The sequence below is a fragment of the Pelodiscus sinensis genome, chromosome 1 (assembly GCF_052426305.1).
Source record: "Pelodiscus sinensis isolate ZL-2025 chromosome 1, ASM5242630v1, whole genome shotgun sequence".
Taxonomy (NCBI): domain Eukaryota; kingdom Metazoa; phylum Chordata; order Testudines; family Trionychidae; genus Pelodiscus; species Pelodiscus sinensis.
The window spans coordinates 354,902,244-354,922,500 of NC_143052.1; the positions used below are offsets into that span (position 1 = coordinate 354,902,244).

Here is a 20,257-nt window from a genome sequence, read left to right on the forward strand (position 1 = left end):
CGGTGGGGGCAGGGATCTCAGCTCGGAGCCTTGTCTGGGGGACACCAGGGAGCTGGCCCAGCAGGTGAGGAGCCCCAGAGAGCAGGAAGGCGAGTGGCAGGGGCCATGTCAGCACCCCAGGAGGCCTCCCCCAAGGGGTCATCTGGGACCGCCCCCATCACAGGTGCACAGACTGATTCCTGCAGTCTGTCGCACTCACACAGTTTGTTACGTCCCGGAAAGCCCTGAATAGCTCTGGAACAGAGCCCAGCCCTTCCTCACCCACCAGAGCCGCACGGGGCCGGGTCTGCCAGCCAGGCAGCCAAGACAAAAACCTTAGGTCCCTTTCTGAGTTAACAGACGTAGCAGCCTGTCCCGGATCTGTCTGGTCCTCACCCCGTAGATGACGGGGTTCAGCGTGGGGGGCACCAGGAGGTACACGCTGCCAAGGAGAATGTGGAAACGCAAGGGCACATTGTGGCCAAAACGGTGCGTGAGGAAGGAGAAGAGATACGGGATGTAGAAGGCTAAGATGGCACCCAGGTGGGAGCCGCAGGTCCCGAAAGTCTTGAGCCGGGCGTCCTTGGTGGGGAGGCTGAAGACGGCCCTGAGGATCTGGGCGTAGGACATGGTGATAAAAAACACATCCACTCCAGTGACTAAGAACACCACAGAGAGCCCATAGTAACTACTGAGGCGAGTGTCGGCGCAGGCCAGCTTCACCACGGCGATGTGCTCGCAGTGCGTGTGAGAGATGATGTTGGTTCGGCAATAGGGCCACCATCTTGCCAGGAAGGGAGTGGGCAAAGCGAGCACACCACTGCGCAGCACCACGGCCAGGCCCATCTTGGCCACCACAGGGTCTGTCAGGATGGTGGAATGTCGCAGGGGATAGCAGATGGCCACGTAGCGATCCAATGCCATGGCCGTGAAGATCCCAGACTCTATTGCTATGAAGCAGTGAATGAAGAACATCTGGGTGAGGCAGGCGCTGAAATCGATCTCCCTGGCATTGAACCAGAAGATGCTCAGCGTTTTGGGCAAGATGGACGTAGACAGGATCAGGTCGGTGCTGGCCAGCATGCAGAGGAAATAGTACATGGGCTCATGGAGGCTCGGCTCCCTCTTCACAATGAACAGGATGGTGAAGTTCCCCAAGAGGGCGATGACGTACATGGTGCAGAAGGGGATGGAGATCCAGACATGGGCCTCCTCCAGGCCGGGAACGCCCTGCAGGATGAAGGAGGAGGGGTTGGTGAAGTCGCTGGTGTTGGAATCTGACATGGAGTCGGGAAGAAGGCGTCCAGCTCTGAGGCAGAACAATGTCTCCTGCACATACCTCACATTCCCCTGACTTCCTTTATATGCTCAGGCTCCAGGGTGATGGTCGCAACACAAATGCCTGGATGGAGAGACTGTCTTAGTATGTGTAAGACATGACACTACAAGCACTACTGGAGTCTGGTCTGGACTGGCCTTCACACACTGAAAAAAATAACATTTTCATTATTCAGAGAAATGAAGCTCGTCTTGCTTCTATATCAAGCCATGGTATCTGCTTCTATATCAAGCAGAGCAGAACTCAGCCGAGCCCCACGGTGCAAGGCAACAGCGCCCCCCCAGAGTTGACTCGTAACGTTACAGCGTTAGAGTCACAGACACTGGGCTACTGTATATATGATGAGCAGAAATCAGGCGTGAATACTGGTGAGCTATCACCCTTCCTTAATGTAATGACACCCAAGCTCGAAGGTGTATACTGTAGGGATTTCCCTAGTCACCCATTTGCTCAATATCTCAAAGTAGAGAAAAGCAAAACTTTGCCAAACCATGTGCCGGGGGAAACATCCCACCTGGACCAAAGACCTGCATGCCTTTTATAGCAGCTCCATGGAAACACCTGTACATCTCCTGCAGTGGCAAAAGCAAAGTTCAGATGCCGGAGGGGTGGGGTGAGGGACATCCTGCTCTGGACATGTGCCCCATTTGGTCACACATCTACCCAACAGGACAAAACTCAAAATAAATTACGCAACTTGAGCTATGCCAATTTAAAATGTTTATATATTTATTTATTTGTATTTCGTTTAAAAAATTGTGTAAGCCGTCTCGACTATTTTAAATAGAGAGGTGGGTAAAAACATGTAACTAAATGAATGAATAAATAAATAAATCATTGCGGAGCTTGAGTCGAAAGAGATTATTTCGTTTTCTGGTGCTGCCTACACAGCACTTATTTCGAAATAGAGCACCCTTCTCCCAACTTCCCTTACTGAACAGCCAGCAAGGTTTGCAGAAGTTGGAGTAAGAATCCCGTTATTTTGACTTTATTTGGAAGTAATGGGCTTGCTGTGTAGACATGCACCGCATTATTTCGGAAGAAGTGACGATTTACTGAAATAATGCTGCTGCGAAGACGTTGCCACAGCTAGAAAGGGGGGTTCTGACAGAACTGATAAGAACATAAGAACTTAAGAACGGCCGTACTGGGTCAGACCAAAGGTCCTTCTAGCCCATTACTGACAGTGGCCAGCACCAGATGAATTACATTCCAACTGACAGACAGAGAAGAGCTCCTAACCAGTAATATCGATGGAGACTTAGCACTTGAAGGGGAATCATTCCCGAAACGGCAGCAAATTTAGTTACGACTGGTCCTGCTTTGGGCTGGGGGTTGGATTTGATGTCCTCCTGAGGAAGAGAAATCCTAGAAAAGGTTTAGCTATTTCCTAGAAGGAGAAAGGAAACTTGTTGTTGTTACAGAAAAGACTGCTGGGTTCAAAAACAGCCATGTTCAGCGTCTGGAAAGAAGCAGTGTGTGGTACTTATGGCACATGAAGTGGTGAAATAGTTTCCATGTCGTTCCGGCTACATCTACAAAGCAGCTTTGTTTCAGATTCACTGATGTTATTCTGAAATAACATAGCACACGTTTACACTACAAGCAGTTATTTTGACATAATGTCAGAATAATGTCGAGCTGGAGGACTTCTTACTCCAACTCCTGTATCCCTCATTGTACGAGGAGGAAGGGAAGTCGGAGGAAGAGTGCTCTAACTCAGACTTCTTGCTGTGTTGACAGCACGAAAAGCCAAATTAAGCTATTTTGACTTCAGCTATGCAATTGATGTAGCTCAAGTTAGAATCATAGAACCATAGAGCTGGAAGAGACCTCAGGAGGTCCTAAAGTCCAGCCTATTGCCCAAGGTAGGACCAACCCCAACTCAATCAACCCAGCCAGGGCTTTGTCAAACTGAGACTTAAACACCTCTAGGATTCCATCACCTTCCTAGGGAACCCATCCCAGTGCTTCACCACCCTCCTAGGAAAATAGTTTTTCCTAATATCCAACCCCACTGTAACTTAAGACCCTTGCTCTCTGTTCGGCATCCGTCACTACTGTGAACAGCCTCTCTCCAGCCTTCAGGAAGTTGAAGGCTGCCATCAAATCGCCCCTCACTCTTCTCTTCTGCAGACTAAACAAACCCAAATCCCTCAGCCTCTCCTCATAGGTCATGTGCTCCAGCCCTCTCATCATTTCGGTCGCCCACCGCTGGACCCTCTCCAATATGTCCACATCCTTTCTATAGTGGGGGGCCCAGAACTGGATGCAATACTCCACGTGTGGTCTCACCAGAGCCTAATAAAGGGGAATAAACATTTCTCTAGATCTACAGGCAATGCTCCTCTTAATGCAAATTAATATGCCATTCGCCTTCTTGGCTACAAGGGCACACTGTTGACTCGTATCCAGCATCTCATCTACTGTAATCCCCAGGTCCTTTTCTGCAGAAGTTGCCTAGATTATTTTGGCTTTACCTCTGCTGTGTAGATGTGCTCTCCCATTTGAGGATTTTCAATAGCATGTATAGCAGAACATTAGCCTTACCAACACCAGAGTTACAAACTAACCAAAGCAATCACCCCCACATCTCGTTGGGAACCAATAGTACACAATCAAGTAGCATCAATCCCCCGAAATATAAAACATAAAATAAAAACGTAAATGCAGGGCAGTTGTATGTTAACTTTAAAGTATAACAATGAAGGGAATGTTTTAAAGAACAGATTTAACGAGGCTAGGAAGCAATGGAGAGGCTGGTATGGGATTGTTTTTAACCAAACAAGGAATATAATTAATGTCAGCGAACAAGAGGGCTTATGGAAAACCGCATGTGTCTAATTCCATCCTTTGATGAGAGTAAATGTTTGGCTGATTAAGGGAACTGCGCGGACGCACAATTTGATTTCTGAGAGGCATTTGATTTAGTAATGGAAAACATTCAGGGGAAAAATGAACATTGTACAGTATCACTGGAATGGAGGTAAGATGGACTAGACCCTGGCTCACGGACAGATCTTGGAAAGCTGCTGTCAATGCGAAATTGTCAGTGAACAGGGCTATTTCGAGCAGGGCTCTGCAGGGATCAGATCTCGGCCTGAAGCTGTTCAGCGTTTATGATCACCGATCAGGAAGCAAATAGGAAATGCCTGTGGAGTTCATTTAGGTGCCAAAGACTGGCAGAGCAGTGACTAGCCGATGATGAATGGAGTCCAATAGAAAACGATCAACTCAGAACTGGAAATGTAGGCCTGGCCCACAGACTATAGCGCTGTGTTCTGGAACACAGGGACACAGAGAAGTTGGAGCAGGGGAAGGATTACAGCTCTGCACGTGGCATCGGTGCAACCGACTGTGTCCTGTCCTGGGGTTGAAAAATTGGAGACAGTGCAGAAAAGAGCCACAAAAATTACTGGAGGCTGCAGAAAGAGACTTAATGAGCTTCTCCTACTTTTGTCATCAAAAGACAATCAAGTGAGATGTTCATGAGGAGAAAACCATGGGTGATAAGGGCTCTTTAATCTTGTGGAGAAAGCCAGCGCACATCGCAGCGGCTGGAAGCTGTAGCCAGACAGGAATCCCCCTTGTAACATCCATTTTTGCTTGCCTGGAGCATGCAGGGCACACAGAGCAGAAGGCCCAGGCTGTGTGACCGTGAATGGCTGTAAACAGAGCTACGCCAATTGATGACCAAGAGGCTGCCAAGGAGTGCCCTTGACTCAAACCCATATTGATACGAACACACAGCCGCCCGCGGGGGGAGGAATCTCTCGCCCAGTAAAAAAATGCCTAGTACTCACAATTTAGTTCTCTCTCTTGCAAGTGTAAATTAACTTGAAACTTGCTTGTAAGAACTGGCGCCACAAAACGGACCAGTACAATTTGGCATCTTAGATAAGAAAGAGGATACGGGCCCTCAGGAGTATAAAGATGGGTGCAGCAGCACATTTTCTCTGAGTGTCAATCTACCATCTATCTGCTGGTCGGGTTAGGTGTTTGATCTCCCAAGGTTCCAGAGGGGACGCCCACCTCGTATTCGTCTTTCCTAGGAATTGAGAGACCGGCCCTGGCCTGACACGCTGGAGTCGAGAGGCACAGAAAGGGGTAAAAATTGTACCTGGATGTGGTACTTTGTCTTAAGTGTACACATAGGCTTAGAGCTCTTTAAAGATTAAGCTGTCACTTGGTACCATTATTTCTATTTTCTATCCTTATTTTCTTTGTAACCATTTTAAAAATCTGTATTTGTTAACAGTTAAGAAAGAGAGCAATAGCCATTGTAACCATATGCTTTTATAAGTCTTTTAATAAACCTGTAACTGTTTAAGCTTTAACCTGACTCCTTCAGTTGCTGTAATAGAACCAAGCACATTTTAAAAGAACTTCAGCCAGTCATAAAGGGACAGGCATAGGAAGAGCTTGGGCGTTTGGATCTGTGTCACTCCCAGGTGACAGATCCATTGGGGCACTTTTCAGCCTTCCCTAGGCTGCCCGCTGCGAAGGAACCCCTGTGTTCTAGCAGCTAAAATCTAAGGTGTACTAAGCTCTTCCTATATAACGGGGCGTCTGTTGGCCTCCTGGCCACCCTCTGCGATGGGACCCCGGTCCTAGCAGTAAAGACACGGATGTTAAACCTTTTCTCGGAAACACACACACACACACTGCCCTGACCGTCAGCTGACAGAATCTAAAGCCAGTCAAATCCCAGCTGGAAAGAAGCACAGATGTCACTGTAGACACTACCTACATGGCCAGCAGAGTTCTCTAATCAGTGTAGGCAATCCACCTCCCTGAGAAGTAGTAGCCAGGTGGATAGAAGAATTCTTCTGTTGACCTCATGCTGTCTGCACTGGGGTTAGCATGCTAGATGTACATCTCACTAGGCTAAGCTTGCTAGAGGTACATCTTTTAGGGCTGTGGATTTTTTTATTGCAAAATAAAACAAAAATAAAATGTTCTTGTGGGTTGCATTAAGGAGGCAAAGCGAGTAAGTAGCAGGACATGATAGTATTCTTTCGCTCCTTGCTGCTCAGAATTCAGCTGGAGTATTGTGTCCAGTTTGGTGCACCAAAGCATTGTAGGGATGTAGAAAAAACTGGGAAAGATCCCGAGGTGAACGAAATTTAGTCCAAGGGATGGACTAAGAACCATATGAAAACAATGACTGAAGAAGCCGGATAGGTTTAATTTAAAAAAGAAGAAAGTGAGGGGAGACACGAAATCCATCTTCAGATACGCGAGCAGCTGAAAGAAAGAAAGAAAGAAAGAAAGAAAGAAAGAAAGAAAGAAAGAAAGAAAGAAAGAAAGAAAGAAAGAAAGAAAGAAAGAAAGAAAGAAAGAAAGAAAGAAAGAAAGAAAGAAAGAAAGAAAGAAAGAAAGTTGCTTCCTTTTACCACAGTGGGTGAGACAAAAGACGAGGGGTTGAAACGACAGCAGACTTAGGTGAAGAATGTCGTAACTGTAAGAACAGGAGGACAAAGGAGCGATGCCTCGGCAGGAGGAAGGGTATGTCCATCCCTCACAGCTGTGTCCACACAGCCGTGTCACTAAAGTCAGGAAGCGTAACCCTCTTCGTCTGCTCTTTTGCCAACAAAAAGCTTCTGCCCTTTGTGAGGGGCCATCGCGGCGTTGTCAGGAGAGGACTCCAGCGGACAAAGCAATTCTCATAGTACTACCGGCTGTTCAGTTGGGGGTTAAGCAGCCGTGACAGACGAACGTTTTGTCACAGTTGCCTGCATAGACAAAGCCAAAAGCTCCTTCCTTGATGGGTTTCAAAGGAAGCCAGATGGCAACGTCTTTGGGATAGTTTCCATGCAACAAATCCTGCATCTTGGCAGGGGGTAGGCTACATGCCCCTTGCTGGGCCTTCACGCTCTGTGATTCAATGATGCAAACTCCTATTGGAGATCAGGTTTCAATGAAACACAAGTTACGGAGTCCAGTACAGGGGTAACCGGGTGAAACGTAATGGCCTGTGTTATAGAGGGGGTCAGACTGGATGATCGGATGCTCCCCTCTGGCCTTGAACCCTATGAATCTGAATTAAGAAAACTAGATCTGGCATTTGCGTTCACCCTTTCTCACAGCCCACGAACGAGGGAGCATTCCATTCCACTGATGGGCTGAATGGATAACACGGATGCAGTACAATTATTTACAGTATACCGATTTGACCAGTGGAACGCCTTGCCACTGACAGTATGGCAGAAAAGAGCTTAGCTGAATGGCATTCTCAAATGGCCGGGCCATTAAAAACGGGTCTGGCAGCAGCATCTTTTGCTAAGGGGTCTGACAGCTTCAATTAGAAAACCTCATTGTCAGTTGCTTATCGGTTTGCCAATCTATACGCTTTGGGGCTAAAATGCCCCACCCTGGGTGTAATCTCAGGAAGACTGTCGTAACGGTAAGAACAGGACTTCCTGCTGCTTTGCCTTGGGAAAGTCCCAGGCCTGAGAGTTCAGCTGACTTCTCAAATGAAGCCAGGAGAGACGATGTCTTGCCCACGAAGAGAAGTTCTTTGGATGGCCCCAACGAGAAACCCATATTTCCAGCAGAGAAAAGTCACAAAACCCTACCTCCCCGACACCTCCTTAACAGCCAGAGACCCGGGATGCAAGAGGAAGACAGACTACCTCTGAGCATTCAGACCCGGCTGGCTCCTCAGCTCTTTACTCAGTTCTAACTACAAGGGGAGTTTTCCCTCAGTGGGGGTTAAGTAAAGTCCCGCTCGCAGCCCCAGTATCTGGCCTCGTACCACACATCTATTAACCCCTTTCATCCTGACAGAGTCTCTCTGGCACTGAAACACAGCCCTTGGGAACTGGAGGACATTGACCGGAGAGGGGGACGAGGGTATCAAAAAGGGACATTTTGGTCAATGACACTGGAGCAACCTCATCCCCGGGTCAAGGGCCTGGGAGTTTAATGTCTGTGCAGTAGGCGAAGGATCCCAGACTTTCCCTCTGTCCCCTCACACGCACCGTGCACTGGGTCTGTCAGGCTGTGGAGTCTTCCTCAGTTCCTTGGACTTGTGAGACGCGAGTGTCTTCCCTGGGAACCCCGCTCCGTTCACCTTCGCCCACGCCGCTCTGACCCCAGCATGGCCTGAACCCGCCCACGCCGAGAGCCGACAGCGGGGAGTGCACCGTTTATAACAGATCTCCGTGCAATCCCAGCGGGGTTCCCTCAGCCCCGAGCGGAGACGCAGCGTCTGGATGTAAACAGGCTGGAGATGAGCCCGTCCGGGCTCGTGGGCTATTTATCGAGATTTAGGAGTAAACATCATTTAAGGGCCCTTCCCACAGGGCGAGGAGAACTCCTGAGCTCTGGGCTGAGTCAGGGAGGAATTGGCCGCTCTGGGCATTTGCGTGTATTGAACAATGATTGTTTATTGGGATGAAAATCTTGGGTTACTATGGAGCTAAAATGCCCAGGAAGGACAGGTTGATGGTAAACAAAAAGCTCTGGAGAAAGATGGCTGAGGAGAGATGTGAACACGCCCTGCAGATGCACAGGGCTGTCGCAATCAGTCGTTCTAATCAGTAACTATCGTCGTTTTGTGCGGCGGCTTTTCTTTTAAGCCCTTCAAGATACCCAGCAATTGAAAGTCCATCCCCATGATAGACATAGGGAAACTGAGGCAGGGGGGCGACATGACTGTTCCAAAGTCACACAGAGATTGAATGTCCGAGTGAGACAGAACCCAGAGGTCCTGCCTTCCCTGCTGTGTCACCACCATTTCTCCCTCATGCCAAGAGGGGACCGGACTCCTGCTCTGAGAGGCCTGTGTGTTGGCTGGGGGGCAGGGGAGTGGCTGGAAGACACTGGGGCCGGAGAGAGGCACAAGGGCGTTCGAGGGGACGCTGTCACCCCCTCTCAAGGTGAATCTGAGGGATTTAGACCATGGCAGGCTGTGGGATCACCCCGCTCCTGGGAGGTGGGAACACCCCGGGCTCTGTTTCCACTCACAGAGACCTGCCAATGCATCACTTGGGGGAAGCGACTCACTGGAGGCGACATGAGCAGTGTTTCTGTGGGCAGGGGGGAGTGGGGGCCAACCCAGGGCCAGAGGCCTCATGACCCCCCTCCCTCACCTAACACTGCCCTCAAACAAGGGTGGGGGACAGAGCCTAGAGCAGTATTTGCACTGGGTTTGGTCTGCCCCAGGCTCTCCCGGGGGGACCTGGAATCGGAGGTGCCAGGCTGTGTCAGGGTATGTCTACACTACAAAGTTAGTTCGAACTAACTTTCATAGGCGTTACACTAGCGCTCCGTTAGTTCGAATTTAATTCGAACTAACAGAGCGCTTAGTTCGAACTAGGTAAACCTCATTTTACGAGGATTAAGCCTAGTTCGAATTTACTAGTTCGAATTAAGGGCTGTGTAGACCCTTAATTCGAACTAGTGGGAGGCTAGCCCTCCCCAGCTTGCCCTGGTGGCCACTCTGGCCAACACCAGGGAAACTCTACTGCCCCCCTCCCGGCCCCGGAGCCCTTAAAGGTCCACGGGCTGGCTACACAGTTTGTGCCAGTTGCAAGACTGCCAGCACCCAGCCAGCACACCCAGCAGCTGACACCCATGAGCCAGACACCCGATGACACCCAGCCCTCCCCCTCTTCCCAGGACCAGCCTGGCGGCTCCCAGGACCCTGCCCGGAGCCACAAGAGGCGGGCGCCCGCGTGGTCTAGTGCGGAGATCATGGACCTCATCGAGGTTTGGGGGGAAGCCTCCAATGTCCACGATCTCTGCACTAGCCACAGGAACGCGGCCGTCTATGGCCGCATGGCTGCCAGCCTGGCCGCCAGGGGCCACCAGCGCAGCTGGGAGCAGGTGCGCTGGAAAATTAAGGACTTGTGGCAGTCCTACTCCCGGGCTTGCCTGCCAGGGGCTGACCCGGAGGCCTGCCCCCACTTCCAGGCTCTGGACCGCCTCCTGGGGGCTCATGCTGTCCCTGCCCCCCGGGACGTGATAGACCCCGGGGCAGAGGGACTGCTCCCAGACACGGAGGAGGAGGGAGAGGGCTCCGAGAGCCAGGAGACTGCCGGCAGCCTGCCCAGGACCCGGGACCCCCGAGGCACCCCACAGAGCCGCTCGCCTGTGTCGTCCGAGGCCGGGGAGGCATCCACCTGAGAGTACCATCATGCTCCCCTTATGTGTACGGGGAGCTGGGGCGAGAGGGAGCCCCAGGACCATGCGCCTGGGCCTTGCCCACCACGGAGCAGCAGCTGGGGATCCTGCAGGGGCCCTGGCCTTGCAGAGGGGAGCTGGGTTTCACACACCGGGGCCCCTGGGGTAATTGACCGCTGTTCTTGTTGAACCACAGCTGCAGCACCTGGGCCTGCAGGGCGCACCACCCCGCCTGCAGCAGCCGCCCGCGCCCGGGCCAGCAGGAGAGCCAGGAACCAGGAGGACTACCAGAGGCGGCACCTCCGGTTCCTGGAGCAACAGCTCTGTCTCCAGGAGCACTGGGTCCTGGCTCCCTCTGCTCCCCCACCTTCGCCTTTAGCTACAGACAAAGATCAACCCAGGCTTGACAACTCCAAGGTGTCAGTGACTGGTACGCCGGTGGACTCGCACTGTGGCTGTGTCTACACTACGGGGTTTTCCCAGGATGACCGGAGATATCCCAGAAAAATTCTGCTGCATCCAGGGAACGTGCCCGCTTTGTTTTGCAGAAGAGCAGACACACTTTTTCAGAAGCCCTGCAAACCTCGTTTCCTGAGGAAGAAGGGCTCTTCTGTCACATTACCAAATTGGAGGGAAGCAGCCAGATCACTGCTGCACCCCTAGGTGGGGGTGTTGGCCCCAGAAATCTGTATGAAAGGGAGCCATGTGGGGTATTGAATGGGAGCTTGTTGTTTTCTGATCCTGTGTACACTGTTTATGTGAGTATATAATGTCTGTGTGTGTAGATCTGTAATCTGTGTGGAAGCTGAATATTTCTGTGAATGTGGTTAAGCATGGCTATGGACAGGCTGAGTAGCAAAGCCCTGTGGAACAATGACTCTCAATAGGCTATGGACACACCCAAAGAATGGGATTTGTCACCTGAGGGCAGCCAGCAGGAAACCTGACCAGGTGACTTGCTGCATACTGGAAGAGGCCAGGAAGGAGTATAAAGAGGCCATGTGGTCGATGCCATTTTGTTCTCAGCTCAGCACTTCATCCCAGAGGCAGCACTGCAGGGATTGAAGAGCCCGGAAGACCTGTGAACCCATCCTGATCTTAGGATGTGCAATAAGAACTTTTAAACCAGCAGCTGTAACATCTCTGCTAGAGCCTGCATCGAGAACTGGGAGATTCGGTGCATGTAACGTACTGTACTTTAATAACCTTACTCTCATGCTTTTCTTTCCTGTAATAATAAACCTTTAGATATAGATTCTAAAGGATTGGCCCAGCGTGATTTGTGGGTAAGGTCCAGAGGGTAAATTGACCAGGGATCTGTGGCTGGTTTCTTGGAACCGGACAGAACTTGTTCGGGGTAGGTGGGATTGGGTGCTAGGACCCCCCACCTGTGTATAGGCCCGGGGCCATCTGGGGTACGGATATTGCTGGGGTGTCGGAGGGGTTTTGCTCGGGAGGCTTCAGGCAGGCTGCTGAAGCGCTCTGTAAGACTGGTTTGTGGCCTGTTTGGAGAGGTCGCCAGTCAGGGGGACTGTAAAGAGCCCCGGATTTGAGCAATTCGCCCTGAGCGGATGCCCTAAGCTGTGCCCAGACACGGCCCGGTCCGTCACATCTTCCGAAAGAGGAGGTTTTTCCGAAATTTGGCCTTGTGTAGACCAAGCCTCTTCCGAAAAAACTCTCGGCAAGAGGTACGCAAAATTGCCGCTAGATCATTGTAGTCTAGACCGGATCCGGGAAGCCCTGTGGGAAGGCTTCCTGGTGGAGGAGGAGGGCTGACCTCTCCCTGCATGCCCCACTGGGGCCTTCTTCCACCCTACCCCCTTCCCCTTTCCCCTCCCTACCTACTGTCAAATAAAGACACCTGTTTTTCAAACAAAAACGTCTTTTTATTTTACATAACTGGAGTGGGGGGAGGGAGGAATGAGGGTGGGAGAGGGGAGGGGGAAACCTGGGACGAGGGAGCTGGAAGGGGAGGGAAGGGAGGAAGGGAAAGGAAAGCTCAGGGGTGGGAGTCCGGCTGCCTCTCCTGTCTTGCAACACTGCGGGTCCGGGGGCATTGGTGGGGAATGGTTGTGGAGGGTGGGGCAGGAGGGACAGGGGGTGTGGAGGAAGCAGGAGCAGGAGCAGGAGCAAGAGGGGGAGCAGGGAGAGCAGGGGGAGGAGGAGGAGGAGGAGCAGGGGGAGCAGGGGGAGGAGGAGGTGGAGGAGCAGGGGGAGCAGGGAGAGTAGGAGGGGGAGCAGAGGGAGCAGGGGGAGTAGGAGGGGGAGCAGGGGGAGCAGGAGGAATTGGGAAGCGGTCCAGCAGGCTCTGGAGGTGGCCTCGCAGTGCACGGCCCTGCTCCTCCAGTGCCTCCAAGCTCCTCCGGCTCAGCCTCAGGTCCTCCTGGACCCAGTGCTCCAGGAACCGGAGGTGCCGCCTCTGGTACTCCTCCTGGTTCCTGGCTCTCCTGCTGGCCTGGGCGCAGGCAGCTGCTGCAGGCGGGGTGGTGCGCCCTGCAGGCCCAGGTGCTGCAGCTGTGGTTCAACAAGACCAGCGGTCAATTACCCCAGGGGCCCCGGTGTGTGAAACCCAGCTCCCCTCTGCAAGGCCAGGGCCCCTGCAGGATCCCCAGCTGCTGCTCCGTGGTGGGCAAGGCCCAGGCGCACGGTCCTGGGGCTCCCTCTCACCCCACCCCCCCGTACACATAAGGGGACCATGATGGTACTCTCAGGTGGATGCCTCCCCGGCCTCGGAGGACACAGGCGAGCGGCTCTGTGGGGTGCCTCGGGGGTCCCGGGTCCTGGGCAGGCTGCCGGCAGTCTCCTGGATCTCGGAGCCCTCTTCCTCCTCCTCCGTGTCTGGGAGCGGTCCCTCTGCCCCGGGGTCTATCACGTCCCTTTAAGGGAACCCTTTAAGGGCTCCGGGGCCGGGAAGGGGGCAGTAGAGTTTGCCTGGTGTTGGCCAGAGTGGCTACCAGGGAAAGCTGGGAAGGGCTAGCCACCCACTAGTTCGAATTAAGGGTCTACACAGCCCTTAATTCGAACTAGTAAATTCGAACTAGGCTTAATCCTCGTGGAATGAGGATTACCTAGTTCGAACTAAGCGCTCCGCTTGTTCCAATTAAGTTCGAACTAACGGAGCGCTAGTGTAGCGCCTAGGAAAGTTAGTTCGAACTAACGTCCGTTAGTTCGAACTAACTTTGTAGTGTAGACATACCCTGACACAGCCTGGCACCTCCGATTCCAGGTCCCCCCGGGAGAGCCTGCTGCAGACCAAACCCAGTGCAAATACTGCTCTAGGCTCTGTCCCCCACCCTTGTTTGAAGGCAGTGTTAGGTGAGGGAGGGGGGTCATGAGGCCTCTGGCCCTGGGTTGGCCCCCGCTGCCCCCTGCCCACAGAAACACTGCTCATGTCGCCTCCAGTGAGTCGCTTCCCCCAAGTGATGCATTGGCAGGTCTCTGTGAGTGGAAACAGAGCCCGGGGTGTTCCCACCTCCCAGGAGCGGGGTGATCCCACACCCTGGCATGTTCTAAAACCCTCAGATTCACCTTGAGAGGGGGGTGACAGCGTCCCCTCCAACGCCCTTGTCCCTCTCTCCGGCCCCAGTGTCTTCCAGCCACTCCCCTGCCTCCCAGCCAACACACAGGCCCCACAGAGCGGGAGTCCGGTCCCCTCTTGGCATGAGGGAGAAATGGTGGTGACACAGCAGGGAAGGCAGGACCTCTGGGTTCTGTCTCACTCGGACATTCAATCTCTGTGTGACTTTGGAACAGTCATGTCGCCCCCCTGCCTCAGTTTCCCTATGTCTATCATGGGGATGGACTTTCAATTGCTGAGTATCTTGAAGGGCTTAAAAGAAAAGCCGCTGCACAAAACGACGATAGTTACTGATTAGAACGACTGATTGCGACAGCCCTGTGCATCTGCAGGGCGTGTTCACATCTCTCCTCAGCCATCTTTCTCCAGAGCTTTTTGTTTACCATCAACCTGTCCTTCCTGGGCATTTTAGCTCCATAGTAACCCAAGATTTTCATCCCAATAAACAATCATTGTTCAATAACGCAAATGCCCAGAGCGGCCAATTCCTCCCTGACTCAGCCCAGAGCTCAGGAGTTCCCCTCGCCCTGTGGGAAGAGCCCTTAAATGATGTTTACTCCTAAATCTCGATAAATAGCCCACGAGCCCGGACGGGCTCATCTCCAGCCTGTTTACATCCAGACGCTGCGTCTCTGCTCGGGGCTGAGGGAACCCCGCTGGGATTGCACAGAGATCTGTTATAAACGGTGCACTCCCCGCTGTCGGCTCTCGGCGTGGGCGGGTCCAGGCCATGCTGGGGTCAGAGCGGCGTGGGCGAAGGTGAACGGAGCGAGGTACCCAGGGAAGACACTCGCGTCTCACAAGTCCAAGGCACTGAGGAAGACTCCACAGCCTGACAGACCCAGTGCACGGTGCGTGTGAGGGGACAGAGGGAAAGTCTGGGGTCTTTCGCCCACTGCCCAGACATTAAACTCCCAGGCCCTTGACCAGGGGATGAGGTTGCTCCAGTGTCACTGGCCAAAATGTCCCTTTTTGATACCCTCGTCCTCCTCTCCGGTCAATGTCCTCCAGTTCCCAGGGGCTGTGTTTCAGTGTCAGAGAGACTCCGTCTGGATGAAAGGGGTTAATAGATGTGTGGTACGAGGCCAGATTCTGGGGCTGCGACCTGGACTTTACTTAACCCCCACTGAGGGAAAACTCCCCTTGTAGTTAGAACTGAGTAAAGAGCTGACGTCTGTGCTTCTTTCCAGCTGGGATTTGACTGGCTTTAGATTCTGTCAGCTGACGGTCAGGGCAGTGTGTGTGTGTATGTTTCCGAGGAAAGGTTTAACGTCCGTGTCTTTACTGCTAGGACCGGGGTCCCATCGCAGAGGGTGGCCAGCAGGCCAACAGATGCCCCGTTATATAGGAAGAGCTTAGTACACCTTAGATTTTAGCTGCTAGAACACAGGGGTTCCTTCGCAGTGGGCAGCCTAGGGAAGGCTGAAAAGTGCCCCAACGGATCTGTCACCTGGGAGTGACACAGATCCAAACGCCCAAGCTCTTCCTATGCCTGTCCCTTTATGACCGGCTGAAGTTCTTTTAAATTGTGCTTGGTTCTATTACAGCAACTGAAGGAGTCAGGTTAAAGCTTAAACAGTTACAGGTTTATTAAAAGACTTATAAAAGCATATGGTTACAATGGCTATTGCTCTCTTTACTAACTGTTAACAAATACAGATTTTAAAAATGGTTACAAAGAAAATAAAGATAGAAAATAGAAATAATGGTACCAAGTGACAGCTTAATCTTTAAAGAGTTCTACGTCTATGTGTACACTTAAGACAAAGGACCACATCCAGGTACAATTTTTACCCCTTCTGTGCCTCTCGACTCCAGCGTGTCAGGCCAGGGCCGGTCTCTCAATTCCTAGGAAAGACGAATACGAGGTCTCCCCTTGGAACCTCGGGAGATCAAACACCTAACCCGACCAGCAGATAGATGGTAGATTGACACTCAGAGAAAATGTGATGCTGGACCCATCTTTATACCCCTGGGGGCCCGTATTCTCTTTCTTATCTAAGATGCCGAATTATACTGGTCCGTTTTGTGGCGCCAGTTCTTACAAGCAAGTTTCAAGTTAATTTACACTTGCAAGAGAGAGAACTAAATTGTGAGTACTAGGCATTTTTTTACTGGGCGAGAGATTCCTCCCCCCGCGGGCGGCTGTGTGTTCGTATCAATATGGGTTTGAGTCAAGGGCACGCCTTGGCAGCCTCTTGGTCAGCAATTGGCGTAGCTCTGTTTACAGCCATTCACGGGCACACAGCCTGGGCCTTCTGCTCTGTGTGCCCTGCATGCTCCAGGCAAGCAAAAATGGATGTTACAAGGGGGGTTCCTGTCTGGCTACAGCTTCCAGCCACTGCGATGTGCGCTGGCTTTCTCCACAAGATTAAAGAGCCCTTATCACCCACGGTTTTCTCCTCATGAACATCTCACTTGATTGTCTTTTGATGACAACAGTAGGAGAAGCTCATTAAGTCTCTTTCTGCAGCCTCCACTCATTTTTGTGGCTCTTTTTTGCACTGTCTCCAATTTTTCAACCCCAGGACAGGACACAGTCGGTTGCACCGATGCCACGTGCAGAGCTGTAATCCTTCCCCTGCTCCAACTTCTCTGTGTCCCTGTGTTCCAGAACACAGCGCTTTAGTCTGTGGGCCAGGCCTACATTTCCAGTTCTGAGTTGATCGTTTTCTATTGGACTCCATTCATCGTCGGCTAGTCACTGCTCTGCCAGTCTTTAGCACCTAAATGAACTCCACAGGCATTTCCTATTTGCTTCCTGATCGGTGATCATAAACGCTGAACAGCTTCAGGCTGAGATCTGATCCCTGCAGAGCCCTGCTCGAAATAGCCCTGTTCACTGACAATTTCCCATTGACAGCAGCTTTCCAAGATCTGTCCGTGAGCCAGGGTCTAGTCCACCTTACCTCCATTCCAGTGATACTGTACAATGTTCATTTTTCCCCTGAATGTTTTCCATTACTAAATCAAATGCCTCTCAGAAATCAAATTGTGCGTCCGCGCAATTCCCTTAATCGGCCAAACATTTGCTCTCATCAAAGGATGGAATTAGACACATGCGGTTTTCATAAGCCCTCTTGTTCGCTGGCATTAATTATATTCCTTGTTTGGTTAAAAACAATCCCATACCAGCCTCTCCATTGCTTCCTAGCCTCGTTAAATCTGTTCTTTAAACCATTCCCTTCATTGTTTATACTTTAAAGTTAACATACAACTGCCCTGCATTTACGTTTTTATTTTATTTTTTATATTTTGGGGGACTGATGCTACTGGACTGTGTACTATTGGTTCCCAACGAGCTGTGGGGGGGATTGGTTTGGTTAGTTTGTAACTCTGGTGTTGGTAAGGCTAATGTTCTGCTATACATGCTATTTAAACTCCTCAAATGGAAGGGCACATCTACACAGCAGAGGTAAAGCCAAAATAAGCTAGGCAACTTCTGCAGAAAAGGACCTGGGGATTACAGTAGATGAGAAGCTGGATACGAGTCAACAGTGTGCCCTTGTAGCCAAGAAGGCGAATGGCATATTAATTTGCATTAAGAGGAGCATTGCCTGTAGATCTAGAGAAATGTTTATTCCCCTTTATTTGGCTCTGGTGAGACCACACGTGGAGTATTGCATCCAGTTCTGGGCCCCCCACTATAGAAAGGATGTGGACATATTGGAGAGGGTCCAGCGGAGGGCGACAAAAATGATGAGAGGGCTGGAGCACATGACCTATGAGGAGAGGCTGAGGGATTTGGGTTTGTTTAGTCTGCAGAAGAGAAGAGTGAGGGGGGATTTGAGAGCAGCCTTCAACTTCCTGAAGGGAGGTTCCAAGGAGGCTGGAGAGAGGCTGTTCACAGTAGTGACGGATGCAGAACAGAGAGCAAGGGTCTTAAGTTACAGTGGGGTTGGATATTAGGAAAAACTATTTTCCTAGGAGGGTGGTGAAGCGCTGGGCTGGGTTCCCTAGGGAGGGGGTGGAATCTCCATCCCTAGAGGTGTTTAAGTCTCAGTTTGACAAAGCCCTGGCTGGGTTGATTGAGTTGGGGTTGGTCCTACCTTGGGCAATAGGCTGGACTTTAGGACCTTCTGAGGTCTCTTCCAGCTCTATGGTTCTATGATTCTAACTTGAGCTACATCAATTGCATAGCTAAAGTCAAAATAGCTTAATTTGGCTTTTGGTGCTGTCTACACAGCAGGATGTCTGAGTTAGAGCACTCTTCCTCCGACTTCCCTTCCTCCTCGTACAATGAGGGTTACAGGAGTTGGAGTAAGAAGTCCTCCAGCTTGACATTATTCCGACATTATGTCAAAATAACTGCTTGTAGTGTAAACGTGTGCTATGTTATTTCGGAATAACATCAGTGAATCTGAAACAAAGCTGCTTTGTAGATGTAGCCGGAACAACCTGGAAACTATTTCACCACTTCATGGTAATTTATTTCGAGTTTTCTCCTGTTGGGTAGATGTGTGACCAAATGGGGCACATGTCCAGAGCAGGATGTCCCGTACCCCATCCCTCCGGCATCTGAACTTTGTTTTTGCCACTGCAGGGATGTACAGGTGTTTCCATGGAGCTGCTATAAATGGCATGCAGGTCTTTGGTCCAGGTGGGATGTTTCCCCGGGCACATGGTTTGGCAAAGTTTTGCTTTTATCTACTCTGAGATATTGAGCAAATGGGTGACTAGGGAAATCCCTACAGTATAGACCCTCGAGCTTGGGTGTCATTACATTAAGGAAGGGTGATTGCTGACCAGTATTCACTCCTGATTTCTTCTCACCTTATATACAGTAGCCCAGTGTCTGTGACTCTAACACTGTAACGTTACAAGTCAACTCTAGGGGGCGCTGTTGCCTTGCGCCGTGGGGCACGGCTGAGTTCTGCTCTGCTCAGCTGGGCCGCCATGGGGGAGCAAGAGGCACAACTGGCCATTTGGGCTCCTCTGCGGCGGCCCGGCTGAGCGGTGCAGAACTCAGCCGAGTACCACGACAGGAGGCAAAGGGGGGCGGGGCAGTGATGTACACGGCCAGGCCCCGCCCCCTGGCCGTGTACATCACCACCCCGCCCCCTTCCGCTCCCACCGTGGCGCTCAGCTGAGTCCTGCGCCGCTCAGCCGTGCTGCATGAGGAGCATGGAGCCCAGACAGCCGCTTGCACTCCTTGGTCCTCCGAGTGAGAGGCAGGAGGGGGAGGAGAAGAGAAAGGGAGAGTGAGAGGAAGCAGGGGGAGAAGAGAAAGAGAGATGGAGAGAGAGGCAGGAGATGGAGGAGAGCTGAGAGAGAACAGGGAGAGGCAAGGGGAGGAAGAGGAGGAGGAGAGAGAGGGCGGGGGAGGCAGGAGGAGGAGGAGGAGAGAGAGAGAGACGGACATGGAGGAGAGTCCCAAAAAATCCCGTTGTATGAGGGGTTATTGGCTAGAGTCTATTAAAGTTTCCCACGTCACATACAGGAATTACTGATTCATGGAGACCTATCAGATATGGAATTGGCAATAGCCACGTCAGTTGCTCATAATTCATAAAAACAAAAGACTATAAGAACGGCCAGACTGGGTCCGACCAAAGGTCCATCTAGCCCAGGCTATATCTAGACTGCAGACATCTTTTGGAAGAAGCTTTTCTGGAAGAGATCTTCTGGAAAAACTTCTTCCAAAAGAGAGCATCCACATTGCCAAAGCACATTGAAAAAGTGATCTGCTTTTTCAACAGATAGTGTCCACACTGAATGGATGCTCTCTCGCATGTCAGCTGTGATTACTATGGGCGGAGTGGCCACCAGGGCACCTGTGCTTTTTCCTCTTTCCTCTTCTTTCGAAAGAATTCCCTCTTTTCCATCCACATGTGCCTTTGTCTGAAAGCCTTCAGGAAAAGGCTTCTTCCTTGTAGATGCCCCAGAAACAGGAAATCATCAAGTGATCTCCTGTCATCCAATTCCAGGCCCTGACAGACAAAGGCTAGGGACACCATTCCTACCCATTTTGGCTAAGTAGTATTGATGGATCTTTCCTTCATGAATTTATCTAGTTTCTTTTGAATCTTGTTAAAGTCCTGGTCTTCACAACATCCTCTGGCGAGGAGTTCCACAGGCTGACAGTGTGCTGCATGAAGAAAAACTTCCTTCTGTTTGTTTTAAACCAGCTAGCTACTAATTGCATCTGGTGACCCCTAGTTCTTATGTTAGGGGAACAAGTAAATATTGTTTCCATATTCACTTTCTCCATAGCTATCAGGACAGCTCAGGCC

The 20,257-nt window shown here is 51.3% G+C and overlaps 1 protein-coding gene across 1 annotated transcript; it reads right to left on the reverse strand.

Moving 5' to 3' along the window:
• Nucleotides 1–315: 315 nt before the first annotated feature.
• On the reverse strand, nt 316–1,263 carry LOC142818197 (olfactory receptor 52E8-like). Its single transcript, XM_006126308.4, has one exon. The coding sequence runs from the start codon at nt 1,261–1,263 to the stop codon at nt 316–318; it is 948 nt and encodes a 315-aa protein (XP_006126370.3).
• Between the last annotated feature and the right edge of the window lie 18,994 nt (nt 1,264–20,257).

Excerpts from the sequence above, each read along its gene's own strand:
- LOC142818197 (XM_006126308.4), bottom strand. The coding sequence starts at position 1,263 with ATGTCAGATTCCAACACCAGCGACTTCACCAACCCCTCCTCCTTCATC.